This window comes from Aulostomus chinensis, chromosome 15, assembly GCF_037954235.1.
Source record: "Aulostomus chinensis isolate RoL2024-O1b breed Wild chromosome 15, RoL_Achi_v1.0, whole genome shotgun sequence".
In the NCBI taxonomy this organism is placed as follows: Eukaryota; Metazoa; Chordata; class Actinopteri; order Syngnathiformes; family Aulostomidae; genus Aulostomus; species Aulostomus chinensis.
The window spans coordinates 13,103,820-13,120,000 of record NC_141334.1 but is presented as its reverse complement, the minus strand read 5'-3'; the positions used below and the strand labels follow the sequence as shown (position 1 = coordinate 13,120,000).

Genomic DNA, 16,181 nt, shown 5'->3' with positions numbered 1-16,181 from the left:
GTAACTGTAGGCGGAAGAAAATGGGTTTTGCATGAAACAGTTTAATTTCAAACAAACACACGGATACACATCTGTACCAGCCTCAGGTAAACCCTTTAGAGAAGAACTCAACATTTTCTTCCTCTATCTTAGTTACTCCTCCTTTATTAGACTGCTTGATGCAGAGACACAAACTTCTACCGTTCCTTCACTAACGGCTGCCGACAGTATGATTTTCACAGTGAGGGAAATATCCTGGTATATGACATAAAATCAGGCTTTTCAGTTTACAGTGACTGTTGAAGGAATGAAAATAGAAAGAGTTTTTGGTTGAACAAACAAAGCGTAAAAGAATTTCTCTGTCGCATACCTCCACCAAGGAGACCTGGACAAAGAGGTGGTCATGGTGGGTTTGCAGAGCCCAGAGCATGATCCATATCTGACTACCTTCATAGTTATCTCCCTAATTAAAATATTACAATTTGATCCAACATTTTTTTCAGATATCAACCATTATATCCAAAAAAGGGACTCTACTTCTGGGTCTACTTCACACTGACTTGCGGAAAAAAAGAAAAAAAAAAAAAGAACTGAAGAATTTCTTTGAAATTTTGACATGTCCTGAAATGCAGCTGATAGCTATATACTAACAGTCTTCAAGATCCAGGATCTATAATTTGATCCAGATTACCTTCAAAAGATAATCACATGTACCTTGCAATCTTTCAAACAGATTTCATTAAAGGCTGTCCATTTGTTTTTGAGATACACAGACAGATACACACTAGCGATACCTCCTTGGTGGATGTAATAAGGGTGGAGGAAAGAAGATGCTCATGTGAGATTCCGCTGCAGTTTTTTTTCTTCCGCGAGTGCTTGGACAAACAAATGCATATGATAACCATAGATGTTGATACCATCGTATACCTCGAAATGCCTCGGCCTGTGGCTGCCACCCTCCACGGATGTAATCGGCTTTACAATGCCTTTAGGAGCGATAACAAGCTGCTGGTTCATCAGGTGAACACACACAATCACATATGTAAAGTGCATGCCAATATGGTGAACTAGAGAGAGAGAGAGAGAGAGAGAGCGAGAGAGAGAGAGAGAGAGAGAGAGAGAGAGAGAGAGAGAGAGAGAGAGAGAGAGAGAGAGAGGGGTAGGTGTGTTGTGCTGCTTTCACTTAACTACTTTATAATCAAACTGCCTCCCATCTTAATCCTATAGTCTCCGGCGGCAGTGAGCCTATATTGCTCGACATCAGGCTCTCGCTGACTCGTCAATGAACAAGGCAAAAACAAGCTTGTTAACCTAATCAAATTTATTGACGAGTACTGCCTCCAGCATTGTGGAGCTAAACAGCTCTTTCAAACTAGTCCACCTATCTATTAAGGACAGGGGAGCATTTCTCCCTATGAATATCATGAACTAATTAACTACAGATGCAGCGGATTTGCCTTTCCCTTTCCTCGCAACATTTTGTTTACATCAGCAGAAAGATAAACGCAAAAAAGGCTCTGTTTTTTTACATGTGCAGCATGTTACTTGAGACATATATATATATATATATATATATATATATATATATATATATATATATGTTTTCTGAAAAGATATGTTAGATAAATTAGAGTAATATCAGAGAAGACATGGCGTTCCTCTCTGCCCTGGATCAGCTTTGTCTGTATTAATTAACACTTATAAATGTACCCCTCAGCCAAAAGACTTGATCCGTCCCCGTATCTGTTCTGTGACAGTGATGTACGGCTCCCAAGACATTAAAATGGAAAAGATAGAGAACCTGATTTTTTTTTTTTTTTTTAACAGACGAGGGCATATCTTCTGGCTTGAAGGTAACACTGATAATAAATCTTTTGGAGATGGAAAAAAAGAAAGCCACAAAATTTGCTTCATCAATGTTCAAATTAGGAGATAGAAGCTGCACAGCGGGTATCGCCAATCAGTGGTTGTCTGCAGCTTAAGATGCAGCAGATCAAAGGATGATATGAATTCTTAACATGAGTATGGTTTCCTTTTCAATTATACATGCATTCATGATATTTGTCTCTCAACAGATTTGCATTTTTTTTTTTTTTTTAGCAATTTGATTTGATTGGAACAACGCTTTGACTTCCTGATGTACACTATTTTCAACCTTTGACTGCAGGCAGACAGCTTCTTGGAGCAGTTTTTCCAACTTGTGATCTGCAATGGGACAGATGTTTTTTTTTTTTTTTTTTTAAAGAAGCTTTATAGCTAAAACCAAATGGGCCATGAAATAAAAAAGGGGAGCTATCATTCACTCCAGTTTGATACACTGCACAGTTTTTGAGCAATTTAGACTGGAAAGGACAGGGAGGGAATGACACTGGGTGAGATATTTATCTCAATTAAATGCCAAGAATAACTCTGAGTGATATGTTCAACCCCTGAGATGTTATTCTAATGGACAAGTGTGCACCATGCATCACAGCGGTGGTTGGATCAGAGGAGCTGTTCCCCTGGGTTTACTGGGACCTCACCAGAATAAATCACAATGGCAGACTTGATTTCTGTCAAAGACGTATTACAATGATTTTTCTAATCATGTTCCACTCTCACCATTACCATCTCTACACCTTCACCATTGACAGACTCACAATTCACCACCAATTCACCACTAATAAAAATCTCTAGGAGGACATCTTATTGATTAGGTTCTGGTATCGCCTGGGGGTGCTTGTCATGAAAGCATTTCTACTATGTCAGACAACAGTACTGGGCTCCAAATGCCCTTGTAATTTCACTGGTGTGAAAACCGCTTTAGTGGATTCCCCAAATCCTCCTAATTTAGCAGTGCGATACAGAGGAAGGGGGATTGATGCAGGGAACGATATACCTGGAGGAAAAGGCAGCTAAAACACTCCTAAACCTAAATATGATCCCTAGTCGCTTCAATACATTCATCCAATGATCCAGGGAGAAAACCAAGCCACAGCCCAGATAGCATCGGAAAACTGCTGTAGTGTGTGTGTGTGTGTGTGTGTGTGTGTGTGTGTGTGTGTGTGTGCGTGTGTGTGTGTGTGTGTGTGTGTGTGTGTGTGTGTGTGCGTGTGTGCGTGCTGCCTCACGTTGTGATTGGGAAAGCTTGTTTAATCTAGGTCTTGGACGGTGTAATGTTGGATAAAACAGGAATAAAAATGACGAGCCAAACATGCACCACGGCGCTCTATCGCAATGAAAAATAATAAGGTGTCACAGATCAATCTGAACGTAGATTCGTCCTGTGGAAGGGGGGGAAATTAAACACACAAAAAGAGAATCGTTAGGTTAACTCACCTGCTTTTACAGAAGCTGATACTCGCTCCATCTCCAGATTTTCTCCATTGCATGCCCCGCAGTTTTGCCACAAAAAAATAAATAAAAAAGACAAAAGGACTGTGTGCAGAATATGTCCTCGGGTTCGGTATCAAACACACGGATCGTTACTCATATCTCCTGCTTTGCACAGTCTGCGTGCTTTGCGCATTCACGACGCCAAGGTCAGGAGCGCCAACGGTTTTAATGGAGCGCCCACCATAGAGATCTCTCTACGGCGCCCACTGCCAGCGCGTTACTAGGCAACCACTGGGATACGCCAGTGCATTAAATTCACCCTCTAACAAGCGACAAAATCCTGATTTAGAAACCATTAACTAACAACCATAACATCCGATAGCACTTACCTATTCACACGCTAAACCAAGCCACATGTGACTATATTCAAAAAGTGTGCTGATCCACATTTCTATTGACATAAAAGCTTCTTTCTCTCTTTCTTTCTTTCTCTCTTTCTTTCTTTCTCTCTCTCTCTCTCTCTCTCTCTCCCCCTCTCTCTTTTGTTGCAATTGTGTGACAACCATGGCAAATTGGGGGAAATACGTTTGAGAAACTGCTGCAATATATTTTTGGCTGTTTGAAATTAAAATGAACAAATACTTCTTGTGGCTTTCAAGACTCGTCTGTTCACATCAGCACCTGTGAAAGGACACAAACCACCGAAGCAACGTGAAAGACCCTCCCGCGTTAATCACAACCCTGATCCATGAAGCTACACTCCTGTTGGATAAGCAGAATGGATTGACAATAGACTCCCTCCATGTGGTCCAAACGTAGATGGAAAATGACCACAGGTGGCAGGAGATGTAGTTCAGAAAAGAAAAGGGAAAGTTACTCGCTGATGAAGGGATATTTTTACTGGAAATAATGTGAATTTTTGGTGGTTGTTGAATTCTTTTGTATTCTCATAAATCTTCAGAAGAGATCTGAGGGCTTTTCCGTGTTTACTAATCAACTCATATCTATTATTAATTGGATAACTTTTTTGTTTTATTCGGGTATTCTTTTGAGAGGGATTCATGTTCTGTAGACTTAAAAATACACCCAAAAAAATCCCAAACAAATACAAAACACCGAGGCATTCGATTCAAAACATTTAAAAAGCATTCGATGTATTGAAATGATTATTTAAGACCTTAAAGGCCACGTTCAGAGGCATTTTGGCCTCAGATCGTCATCAGGGAGTCCTGATTCTCACCATTTTAAATATTTTAAAGATTACCATTATTGTATTTTTGTGTCGAAGAGAAACTTCATTCTTTATGAAAGCCTCTAAAGTACTTGAATACAAGCAACTGCTGACAGAGTAAACTTTGACTGGGGGAAATGGGCAGTATTACGCTATTTTGCAGGTTATATTGGAAATTTCATTATACCAGTCTTGCGTTTATCTTTCATCTATAGAGGACATCTTCGCACTCTACACTTATTAGTATTACCATCATGGTATGTGAAGAGTCCATCCAGTACATTTTGAAAAGAAGACGGTTTAATTAAAGACCAATTTCCGCCAGATATTTGCAGTCTTGGATACTTTCTCCCTGTGAACTCTGAGTATGGGCTGAATCAGCTTGATTATAGGAAGAGGGATGAAAGAGCTTCCATGGCCACGGGTGTGCCAGTGGATCATTGTCCTTCACTTAGAACGGGAGAAATGTTTTCTTTTATTACGAATAGACTCACATATATCACTGGAAGATCTCTTAGGATGCTTACTGCTCTAGATTGTAACACGTCATGGCTGCTCCAGATGAATCTCTGAAATCTCTATTTTACACAACTCGTGAAATAGCATTCAAGTCGTAGTACGCTGAGGGCTGTTGCCACGGTGCATTTGGCATTAAGAGAAAAACTCTAACTTCTGCCTCTGTCCATGTCTTAAATTCTAATCTTGGTAGGTTGAGATCAAAACACCAACCATTATGTCCCACCATAGCTCACAAGGTCCCATGATTGCACTCGAGCCCTTTATAAAACTCCTCCATGCTCCCTTGCAGCCAAGTAGGTAGCACCAGTGTGGCAGACTCTTGTGTGGGAAGAATTCGGCAAGGCCACACAGATCCTCCTGAAAACTGTCAAGTGGGTCAAAAAGCCTGAGCTGTTTTCAGCTGTGGTAGATAAATGCTGAGCTTTGCTGAGAGACACATCCAATAGGGAGGAGACCCCGGGGCAGTCCCAGAACACAATGAAGGGATTACATATTGAGGAGCTCCCTAGGATCCCCCAGGAGGAGCTGGAGGACTTGGCTGAGGAGATCCTTATTGTCCTCGCACAGAATACAACGATCCTAAGAGCGCTTTCACAGAACTACAATTAAAATCACTGTTCTATAAAAGTAGCATAGTCTCCAACAGGGGAGGCTGTTTTAAACATTTTGTGACATTTCATCAGATGTTCTTTTTAGCGATCATGTCGACGTTTCAGTGCAGCAAACACCCATCTCATAGAGTCCTTTAGTATCCTTAAAGTAAACAGCATTCCATCATAATTCAGATAGCTTTTTTGATACGGGTCAACATGGTTTTTTTTTTGCTCTCTGGATCCCTTGAGTTCTCTTTTCCTTTGGTTTGTTCTCACAGCAGTGTCTGCTGAGTGCTGAGAGGTTTCAATACCTTCACACCCAAACACCCAGCACTCATCGTTCTCCTAAAACAACCATTTCACGACATAATGGATATGATACAAGATCCACAGTCTGGCAGTCCTGCCATCTCATGTCTTTATAGAATTGTACCCATATGGAAAGGTTTTTTTTGTTGTTGTCAGGTTTGAGCAATGTATCCCATAAAGTCTTCCCTCCAGTTGATTTAATGTTTGTTATATCGCCAGACTGGATTGCAATTTGATACTTAATGTAAAGGATCAAACTCAAATACACCTGTATTACTTGAATACACCATGAAAAGAGTAGATTAGATTGCATGAAACTTTGATGAACCCCAGGGGAAAGTGGGTCATTCTGCTGTAGAGACGACAATAGGTACGACAAGAGCTGCTTGATGCATACTGAAAGGAAAAATAACACAACATATCGAGTGAATATATTTCAGTTCTGGGTATATTACCAGTTGTATAACAGATGCAGTTCTTCATTTGACAGGGAGCCTGTGTCTTCACTTTCAGCTAAGCATATCACTGCAGATAGAGGATAGCAAGCACACAGAGATATGTCAAAATATGCAAATGCCTAATGTAAATTATTCATATACTGATCATGCTACAGTTGGACGTAATGTATTCATAAATGCACCACAACTGAAAATATCAATCGACATTGCGATCACCAAAGTATTCTAGCCCTGTGCTCTTCTTGAAAGTGTGTGCAGGACCAGAAATCTCATGGTGAAGGTCTGGATGTGAGACACCCCAGGCTATTCCCCAGGGGAGGGAGTCCCAGGAAGAGCTGGGATGGCTTAGTTAATCACTTTGTTCAGTGCATTTCAACAAAGTCCCTGTTCAAATAATCATCACAATGATTATCTCCATCTGAATGGAAATCCCTTGTGGAGGATGCAATCTTAGGAATGAAGAAATCCCATCATTCATCTCACATATAAATGCATGTCTAATGAATGCCCTTATGAAAGAGAACTAAAGGGCAAAAGTGGGTAGGAGACGGAATCTTTCACATGACTCTGCTCCCAATCAAAGTTCATTGATAGTATTCAACAGAAAATTGTAGTTTCCTCGCTCTGTTTGATAAGGGCAACCTACAGAGTTTTCAGACCCATCACAGTGTGCCCTGTGTGTCAATCAAGCCTCCAAGCTCCACCCCTGTGCAACAAAATGGTATTTAGCTTAATCCATATCTGCCCTGAATTTGATCTTTTAGGAAAACTGGCAAGCTTAACGTTGTTTTGCAAGAATGAAATCGTTAATAAGCCCCTTCGCTGTTAACAGACGTTGTAACAAGGGGACGACTAATGGGAGCAGCTTTATAGTACAGTGCATCCTGCCAGACCTACCTCAGGAATTAGTGTTCCCTTACTCTGTTCTACCCCAGTTTCCCGTGATGCACTGCGCCACTGTAACATATGCATTAATAATACATCCATAACAGCGTTTGATTGCCGTGTTACAACGAACAAATCTATGTATTATAACTTAGCAAAAATGTAGCTTTAGCTAGCTGTAAAATTAACTCAAGTGGAATAGCTGCTGAATGAGCTAGCGTGATAAGCCGTAACCACGGCAACGGCAAATGACGTGACTCGCGGGAGAATGAACGCCAAAATAACTAACCCGGGCTGTTTCCGGACTGTAACACAAACTTGCAGTAATTTAAGAATTCCTAGTGATTAATCGTGAATATGGAGGGTCGTAAGTTAGGGAAAGACAGGCTTCTTGTTCCCACCGAGTTCACTTCGGCAGCGGTTTCCAGTAAGTTCGTTTTGTTGTGGTTGATCTTTGCTAGTAGCTTCTAAAATACAGCTGAGCTAGCTTCAGCGCAATCCGACATAGTAATTTTGCTAGTCTGTGATTGTTTGCCTTTGGTTTAATTGAGAAGAAGTTAGAAACCTGTATGCTAATCTTGCTAGTTTAACAGCAAAGCTTTGAATGGCAGAAACATCACATATAAGGTCTGTTTAAATTCATTTAAAAGCATTTCATTTAATGTTGTGCAGGGAAGGTACAGGACAACCTGGTGCCCCCCTTGCATTTCACACCAAATGCACAGCCTGCTGGAGTACCCTCAGGTGTTCCAATCTCAGGGACGCCCCAAGCCATCTCCTGGCTAAAACCAAGTGTAACACTGGGTCCTTCCAATCCCTGGTTGGCCATCTCTCAAGCACAACAAGAAATCTTTGAGCTGAGGAGGGAAAATCAGAAGATCATGAAGCTACATGAGGACAGCACAAGAGCAAGTACCCCTGCGGATCGACCGTCCGACATGAGGACAAGGTATCCCCCTCTATCAGATTTTTAGTTTTACAGTTCATGACAATCCTCACAGCCATATCAGCTTTATTCCAGTGCGTGTCAAAATCAATTAGTAGAGTGGTCACGTCAACACTGCAAAGTTCACACATGTGATATTTTCACCGCAAACAAGCCTCTCCTGACTAACAGCAATATTACTGATTGGAGTCGCTCTTTGTGGGAATTGGGGAAGCAGGCACAAACACAAATAAACAAACAAAAAAGAAAGGAAGATAACTACTGCTCTTTGGGAGGGGGGGTTCCTACTTCCTTTTACTTGAATGCGTTGTCATCCTACTGCAAGAGCTGCTGTTGGATCCTCAGTACTCTGCAGAGATGTATGTGCTCCAGCTTAGAAAAACGAAGTTTAATATGAACAGGGGAGCAAATCTGGAATACATTGGACAACCAGTATCGCACACATTTAAAACCCCTCAGAAGGTCAAGTTCATGCTTAAATCAGCTGATCTTCAAGGATAGGACAGGAGGTAGGGGTGCACTGCTTAAAGGGACTTCACCTTTTGACTCACTGTCACCTGTTACAGTAAGAATATCTGGTACACAAGTAGCACCTCTTCTTCAAAAACAGATCCACAGACAGCTGTGAACAATGGTTCAGACGAGAGGTAGAGAAGCACAAAGCTGAAGCTGAGAGGCTGAAAGGACAGGTGGAGGCCCTGAAGGAGACTGCAGAAAGATACAGAGACGAGCTGAGAGACAAAGACAACACCTTGAATAAGTATGATAAATGAGTCATGTTATTGTTTTGTCTTGTCTAGACATTAGCGGGAAGTACTCATAAACTGACGTAAACCTTTATGCAACAGACAGAGTCGTGATTTGGAAGCGATGCGTAAAGATCTATGTAAGGTGAAGACTGAAAACAGCCAAATCAGGGATGAGCTCTGTTACAGCAGCACGGAGAAGGAGAAAATGAGCTCACAGGTAATGCTGTTTACCAAGCAAACATTTCATTTTGACAATAATGTTTCCTGCTATCGCATGAGATTTCCTTGGCTCATAGTTTATCTGTTTCATATATGAAGAGTCCGCTATGTTAAACATCCCGTGTGTCTTGCAGCTTGATAGACTAAAGAGAGAATCTGGTGAGAAAATTGCAAACATGAGGCTAGATGTTGAGAGGTGCAAAGATGAAGTTCAAGAGGTGGAGATGGCGGCCGAGATGGGCAGGCAGCAGGCAGAGGAGGAGGCCAGGAAGCTATCCCAGCAAATGGAGGAGATGCAGAAGAAGCAGGAGGTTGAGGTATGTGGGGATAAGCATCACCGCAAGGATTTTTATATCGAGAAGGTTGATGGAGTAATAAACATGACCGCTTTCAGGTCAGAGAGGTTTTGTGACATCACTCAAAAAACAACCACTGCGCTTACGTGTCCTAATATTCCCCTCTGATTTTATTTTACTTCTAGCTGCAACAGTTGCATGTCTCCCTTGGTGCAGAGTTGGGTGCAGCAAAAAAGTCAAACAGTGAACTACAGAACCGACTTCAGTCAACGACCTCAGAAGTTCTGCAGCTGAAAAGCACTCTGATGGGGACATCTGCCGAGAGAGATGAGCTGAAAGAACATTTAAGGTGTCACATTTCCATCTAGAAGTAAATACAGCTTAACTTTGATTTCCCTCTGTTGTCAGATTCAATGATTTATTTTGCTTGATGTGATTATTTTTCAGGCAAATGGAACAAGCGTTTGAGACACAGTCAGGATCGCTGCACAGCCTCCGAAATTACATTGGCCAGCTCATCCCAGAGAAAGGGGAGAGGGAACAATTAAATGAAGCTGTTGAGGTGGAGACGATATAAACAGTATTGATCACAATCAGCATACTGTTAAGTAGTGATTGGGAAGTAAAGTACTTTTAAATTGTGTTCTTAGAATGAAAAAAAAAGAAGATTTGAGCAGCAAATAACTGCTATTTGTAAATGATCCATTTGTAAAATTGACACGGACATCGGAATAATGCATCCCATCATGTGTGATTATTTTGTAGAAACTTACCAAAGAGAAGGCAGCTCTTCAGAAAACCACTGAGCTTTTGACAGTCAGACTTCAGTCTGTGAATGAGATACTGGGGCTCCAAGAGGAGGAGATCCTGAAGAAGGTGAGTGTGTTCTTTATTCTGACCTCGAGGTACGCGGTCATCATTAGGAACTGAAGGATGTTCAATGAACTGTCAGCTACCCACCAGCTCTCTAAAAAGGGCTCAACAGTGTGAGTGAAAAACTCACACAACACAACAAAAACAACAGCTAAAAATGGGGAGTTGGTCAAGAAATGTAATTATTTGACACAAAGTGGATTAGAAATGTGTGAGAAGCTCCTTAGCTATCTTTTTGGATTAATTTTTTGGAGTCACCAGCTGTATCCTCTCGCCTGAAGTCGTCAAATTTCACCAGGAGCACAGATTCTGCTCGTCCTCCAAGTTGAAATATCTCACGGTTTCATTTCTTCTGCTCGCTAATTGGCTCGGTTTCAGGCTTAAAGCTTGTTTTATGACTTGGGCAGAGGTTGACAACACATTAGGAGCAGCACAACTGCAGCTTCTTATGTAGACGTACAGGTATGTGCTTTTCAACCATGTAGCGATTCATCTGTGTGTGTGTGTGTGTGTGTGTGTGTGTGTGTGTGTGTGTGTGTGTGTGTGTGTGTGTGTGTGTGTGTGTGTGTGTTTTACCGGCTGTAAGATCCCACACAAGGTTCTGCTTCGTAAGTCTGAAAAAAATGGACTTAAAAGTATCTTGAGGACAATCATGCCAACCATTTCCAAAGCAAACTAGAAGGTGTTAGATTGATAATGTAGCAACACCAAACAGTCCCGCAAAGCCCTGCAGGGAGTAACTCAGTTGGCTGGACACAGACGAGCTTCATCCAAATGTTCTGTATATAGACTCTGTGAGACAAAAGCTTTTTTTTTCCTTCTCTTTGTGGCAGATTTTCAGTTTCCATTCATGTTACTGTGGAATGAAAGGGAACTTGTCGACTCCTGAAAGATCTGAGAACTTTCTTTTTGCACAGTGATGCCTTTGAGAGCAAAGAAAGTTTTGAGAACTAGCTGGTACTTTAATATCGTACAAGAAAGAATGAGAGAGAACAAAAAGCTTTATTCTATAAACTGTTTGGATACTGTGGGAAACATCATGTGTAAATGCTAAGTAATAATTTTGTGTGTGTGTGTGTGTGTGTGTGTGTGTGTGTGTGTGTGTGTGTGTAGACCTCGACAGACCCATTTGTGAAGACTGGATCTGAAGGCCTTCATGTGCTTCACCTCTGGAGAGACAAAGTATTCAAATTATGTGTCCAGCTTCGCTCAAAGGACATCGAACTGCGAGAGGAGAAGGATAACCTTCTTTCTAAAGTATTACATCTGCTGGTATACAATAATCGCATCTGGTGTATTTTTAAAGATTTGTAATACTTTGTTGTTGCACTGCGTTTAAGGTCAGAGTCATGGAGCAACAGCTCCAGCAGGAGCAGCATAGGGCTAGCGTGCTCCAACACACACTGGATGCCAGGATAGCTGAGCTGGACCTGGAGAAAGTGGAAAAGGAGGTTAGCATCAGAGCGAGTGTTGTGATTTATGTGGCTGCCGGAAATTTTGATGACACACAATAAATTTGGGGCTGCAAAGGAAAAGTGATAAACACATTTTTATCACAGCGGAGGGTGCTGACTACATTAAAACTTTATGAGGTTCCAGTAGCCAGTTTGAGATTTTAAGAACAGCAGATGTGCACCAGTAGTTTCTCTAAACTGAGCATCACAACAGACTTGAATATTATATGGATGTGTGTTTACCTTTGCAGTCACTGAAGCAGGACTTGGCTCAAGCTCACAAGGAGAAGTCGCAGCTGAACTCAAAGTGTCACAGAGCAGAGGCTGAACTCAGAACCCAGACAGAAACTGTGCAAAGGTAAGGTATTTCAATTTCAAAAAAATAAGAGGATTGGTTTGTGAGCGAAAGGAACAGAGGGGGGAAGTAAAATCTTGTCTTTGTCACGCTTCACAGGTTCAGTCTGGCATTTGAAAACAAAGTGGCAGAAGTGGATGTAGCTCAAGCCAAACTCAGCACATTTACCCAGAGGCTAACTTTCGCTAAAAGACGTGTAGAGACGATCCAAGGTGCAGTTGATGGGCAGTACTTTGGCTTTAAACTGGACATGTTTGATAAATGGAAAACGTCAATGTTTTTGTGTTACAGGTTTGATCATGAGGAGGGCGGCTCTGCAGAAAGTTCAGCAGGCCGGTAGACATGCAGAACAGGCTGCTGATAGATATGAGAGTATCTACAGGTGCTTACTTATTCTGATTAATAGATTTAAAATATTTTGTTTTCGAGTGAAGTAAAGCATGCATATATTTACTTGATCTCTCTTCAGTCAGACTGGGAGATGCATTCAAAGAAATGTAGACCACGAACTGTTTATATTCATATAATCACAAACCCTTTCAGCACGAATTTAGAGAATTATAATTTAGACGTGTAGTTCCAATAAAAAGAAAAGTACTGGGTGGGAATCATAGACAAGTCACGATACTGTCAGGATACTTAGCGCAAGATAAAGATGGTATCACAATATGATTCTGTGATAGTTGACATATTGCCAGACAGTTCATCTTGCCACACCATGATATTTGTGAAACTGAAGAAACGAATACTCCCTTAAAAGCAGGAATTACATTTTTATTCACATTATAGTCGTGTTGAATTCACAGAAATTGACAACTTAGCTTTGTGCTTCTTCAACGCACATACACAGATCCACAATAAACAACTTCAATATTTTTTTGTGATAGTTTTGATGGGAGAATGTTCATAATGACAGCTGGGAAAAATACTGTTGAGATAATACCTCGAGAAAAAATATCACGATATTTTAAAGTATTGGTATTTTGTCCATTCCCGATTTATTAACTCTATCACTATCAGCTTTGTTTAGTTGAAAAAAGGGTTTTTATACTGTAATATGATTGAATTTTGCACAGAACATTTAGTTTGCTTCCTGTATGATAACTTCTCAATATTATGGAAGTCCAGTAATCTGGTTTCTGGCAGACTGTATCTTTATAGAGCCGGGGCACCTGCTTCTCTACCTCTCTTTGACTTTTGGATCCTGGTTAGATCAGCCATTTTGTCTTTGTGGCCCTGCAGCAGCCGAAGCCTCCAGACAGAACTGAGTTTGGTGTGTGAGGAGAGAGACAAGCTAACACAGGAGCTCAAACGAACCCCTGAGCTCATTGAGAAAGCGTTGGCTGATTTGAAAGAACAGTGTGAGTGCCCAGCACCTTGCTATATATAAACAGGCATCTGTCATATATCTGTGGCTGAGTAACACATGTGTTTCATTGTAGATGAGAGCAAGCTGAGGCAGCAGCAGCAGGACCTAGAGCAGAGCTGGGTGAAGGTCCGGCAGGCTGTAGCGAGTAGAGAAGAGGAACAGCAAAGCCTCCAGCAGGTCCTGGCTCAGCTGGCGGAGAGCAAGGTCAACCTGGAGAAGCTTCGCTCTCAACTGCTCCGGCAGCAGGAAGACAGCGAGCGAGGTGAGGCAGCGGTTACCTAAAGCTGCATGACTGCTTTTTTCCAGCCTTGAGTTTATCCAGGGAAAGCAGACTGAGCTCTCCTGCTCTCTTTCACAGATGTCCTTCATCACAGTTTCACATATTCATAGCTGGCATCAGTCTGGCACTTCAGGCTGCTCACTGGCCTCACTGGAGCAGTTGGGGATTAAGAGACATGCTCAAGATCACCTTGACTGCTCAGGGAGAGTCGCCGAGTTCCCTCAATCAGTTTTACCCAGCTGGTTCAAGGATTCAACCTATTAACCCAGCAGCTTCAGCTCTTTATTAACCTCTGCAGAGCTGAAGAAAACCAGTGAATAGACTAGTAGTTCTCTGCAGGCAGCATGGTTAATAAACAGATATCGATTGTACTGGAGACTCCTTATGTGTAACGTGATTGTTTATTTCTTCAGTATAAAAAAGCATCATCAAAGTTTTTTCATCAGCATCTAAAACTAGATAGTAAAATCTTGTCTCCAGACCTGAAGGCTGTGGCATCATGGATGAAGATAAGAGTTGCTAATGAAAAATAAGCTTTGCTTAAATTGTGAGAATACAAACTGAAATATGAGATTAAATTCAGGGAATGATAAAAGAAACATTTCAAAGGAATGTTTTTTGGTAATTTTCTCAAATTTGAGAATCATAGTATGGGTCCTTGAAAAGTTATAGAAAATTCAGGGTTGCACAGTGAGCTGAGAAGGCTAGCATCCCGTGTGTCCATCATTAGTTAGTTGTAATAATTAATGAATTCTATTTGTCATTGCTTGCTATATTGCACTGAGGAAGAGTTCATCTGTTGTCCCCTCCAGCCCAGCAGCAGAAAGGATCTGAGGTGGAGCAGCGCTGTGCTGAGAGGTTGAGGGAGATGGAAGCTCAAGTCACTGTGGCCAGGAGAGAACACACCAAAGCAGGTAGCAGGATTAGCACCATGCTCCCTTCTCAGACCACAGCAGCTTAACATGAGGGCTGAAATTAGATTTTGTTGGGCAGTCTGTGATATGATGTGATAAGAATTGTTTACCCAGCATGGAGCAACATTTTCCCTGTGGTTTTCTGATCCATCTTTACCGTCTCTTACAGTTATGACTTTGCGGCACTTTGAGAGAGAAGCTGTGAAGAAACATTCAGGAGGCGCTTTCACAGAGAGGGATGTTCAGAGCAAACAACTGAAGGAGATGGAGAGCAACAAAAACCCACAACTGGTGAGAGATTTTAGAGCAAGAATCAGGTGCGGGAAATTGTTTGTCTTGCTGTCGATGACCTCCTGTGTTCGGAATTGGTTCCAGGCCCCTGGTGCTGAGAGACAGCTGATGAGCCCATTTACAAACACTCAGAACTCATCTGAGCCTTCAGAGAGGAGTCGATCGGTGGGAGCAAAACCAGCTGCTGACAGTAAGTCGTGTCCTGGTGCTTGCTACATTTCTTTAGATCTAACATTTACACAGACGTGCCTGATCTCACCAGCCTCCTGTCTGTGTCCTGCCAGGGAGACTCTTCTCGGTTTTAGAGGAGCTCCACACTCTCAGTGCTGCAGTGGTAAACAGCTCTGAGGACTCTGCGGAGGAGGAGGAGGGGGAGGGGGAGGGACAGGATGACAGTGTGGGGCCGTGCAGCTGATACCTCAGGATTTGAACACTCCTTGCATTTGTAAAGAAGGTGGGCACTTTCGAGGGTTCAGGAGGACGTATTTTAAATTGAGCCCACCATCAGGAAAACATGCGTGTCAATCAGTATGAAACGACAAGTGTGTACACACTTCACCCAAATACAAGTTGGTGCTTGGAACAACATTCTTTCATCTTTTGCATCTGTCTCCAAGATAGATTTTTTTTTTTTTAAACATTGCAGAGAATCCTGTTTTCATAATGTTTAATTCAATATTTTGTGCTCTAGAAATATTCACAGCATGGTTGAGTCAAAGGTTCAGATGTCTGAACTTGAAATAATCTGGTTTGTCATTCTCTCGCTTGGACTGAATGATTCACTGGTTCCACCCTATGTACGTTTTTATTTTTATGATCCATCTAACTTAATGGTAGGAAACTCTCTCAGTGTGCTTGCGACGTAAACAACCACAAAGAAAAACAAATTAAGCACATAACCATAATAAACTCACAATGCTTTTTAAAACTGGTTCCAGGCTCGAGACTCAAAAACATCCTTGAACAGTTTGCACCAACCACATTTTCCTGCAGATAGAATGGAAACATTGAAGTAACTGTACAGATATGTGAGGAGCGTGATCGTACAGGTTTACGCAACCTTCCGAATATTTTCTTGCTCGTACTTGTGATGTAATAATAAAGTATTTTTATCTTGCAAAGGGTGTGGTGTTAGAAATATTTTAT

The 16,181-nt window shown here is 41.6% G+C and overlaps 2 protein-coding genes across 6 annotated transcripts in view; one reads left to right on the top strand and one right to left on the bottom strand.

The window, feature by feature from the left end:
• nlgn3b (neuroligin 3b) overlaps positions 1-3,696 on the bottom strand; it is a 16,347-nt gene extending 12,651 nt beyond the window's left edge. For all 3 annotated transcript variants that reach the window (XM_086226115.1, XM_086226117.1, XM_086226116.1), the window contains exon 1: positions 3,298-3,696. The gene's annotated coding sequence lies outside the window, so the exon portion shown is untranslated. The remainder of the gene's footprint in view (positions 1-3,297) is intronic.
• A 3,673-nt stretch (positions 3,697-7,369) lies between these two features.
• On the top strand, positions 7,370-15,966 carry cchcr1 (coiled-coil alpha-helical rod protein 1). Of its 3 annotated transcripts, none has more exons than XM_086179006.1 (19): positions 7,370-7,716; positions 7,962-8,238; positions 8,846-8,995; positions 9,084-9,201; positions 9,338-9,520; positions 9,685-9,848; positions 9,947-10,061; positions 10,265-10,375; positions 11,486-11,629; positions 11,713-11,823; positions 12,078-12,184; positions 12,281-12,393; positions 12,473-12,545; positions 13,424-13,542; positions 13,624-13,812; positions 14,643-14,744; positions 14,914-15,035; positions 15,120-15,225; positions 15,320-15,966. In XM_086179006.1, the coding sequence occupies exons 1-19, from the start codon at positions 7,647-7,649 to the stop codon at positions 15,448-15,450; spliced, it is 2,505 nt and encodes an 834-aa protein (XP_086035132.1). In that variant the 5' UTR covers positions 7,370-7,646; the 3' UTR covers positions 15,451-15,966. The 3 variants fall into 3 exon arrangements, with proteins under 3 accessions (XP_086035132.1, XP_086035131.1, XP_086035133.1); XM_086179005.1 differs by having other exon boundaries at positions 12,473-12,563; XM_086179007.1 differs by lacking the exons at positions 14,914-15,035; positions 15,120-15,225; positions 15,320-15,966 and having other exon boundaries at positions 12,473-12,563; positions 13,909-14,702.
• The last annotated feature ends 215 nt before the right edge of the window (positions 15,967-16,181 follow it).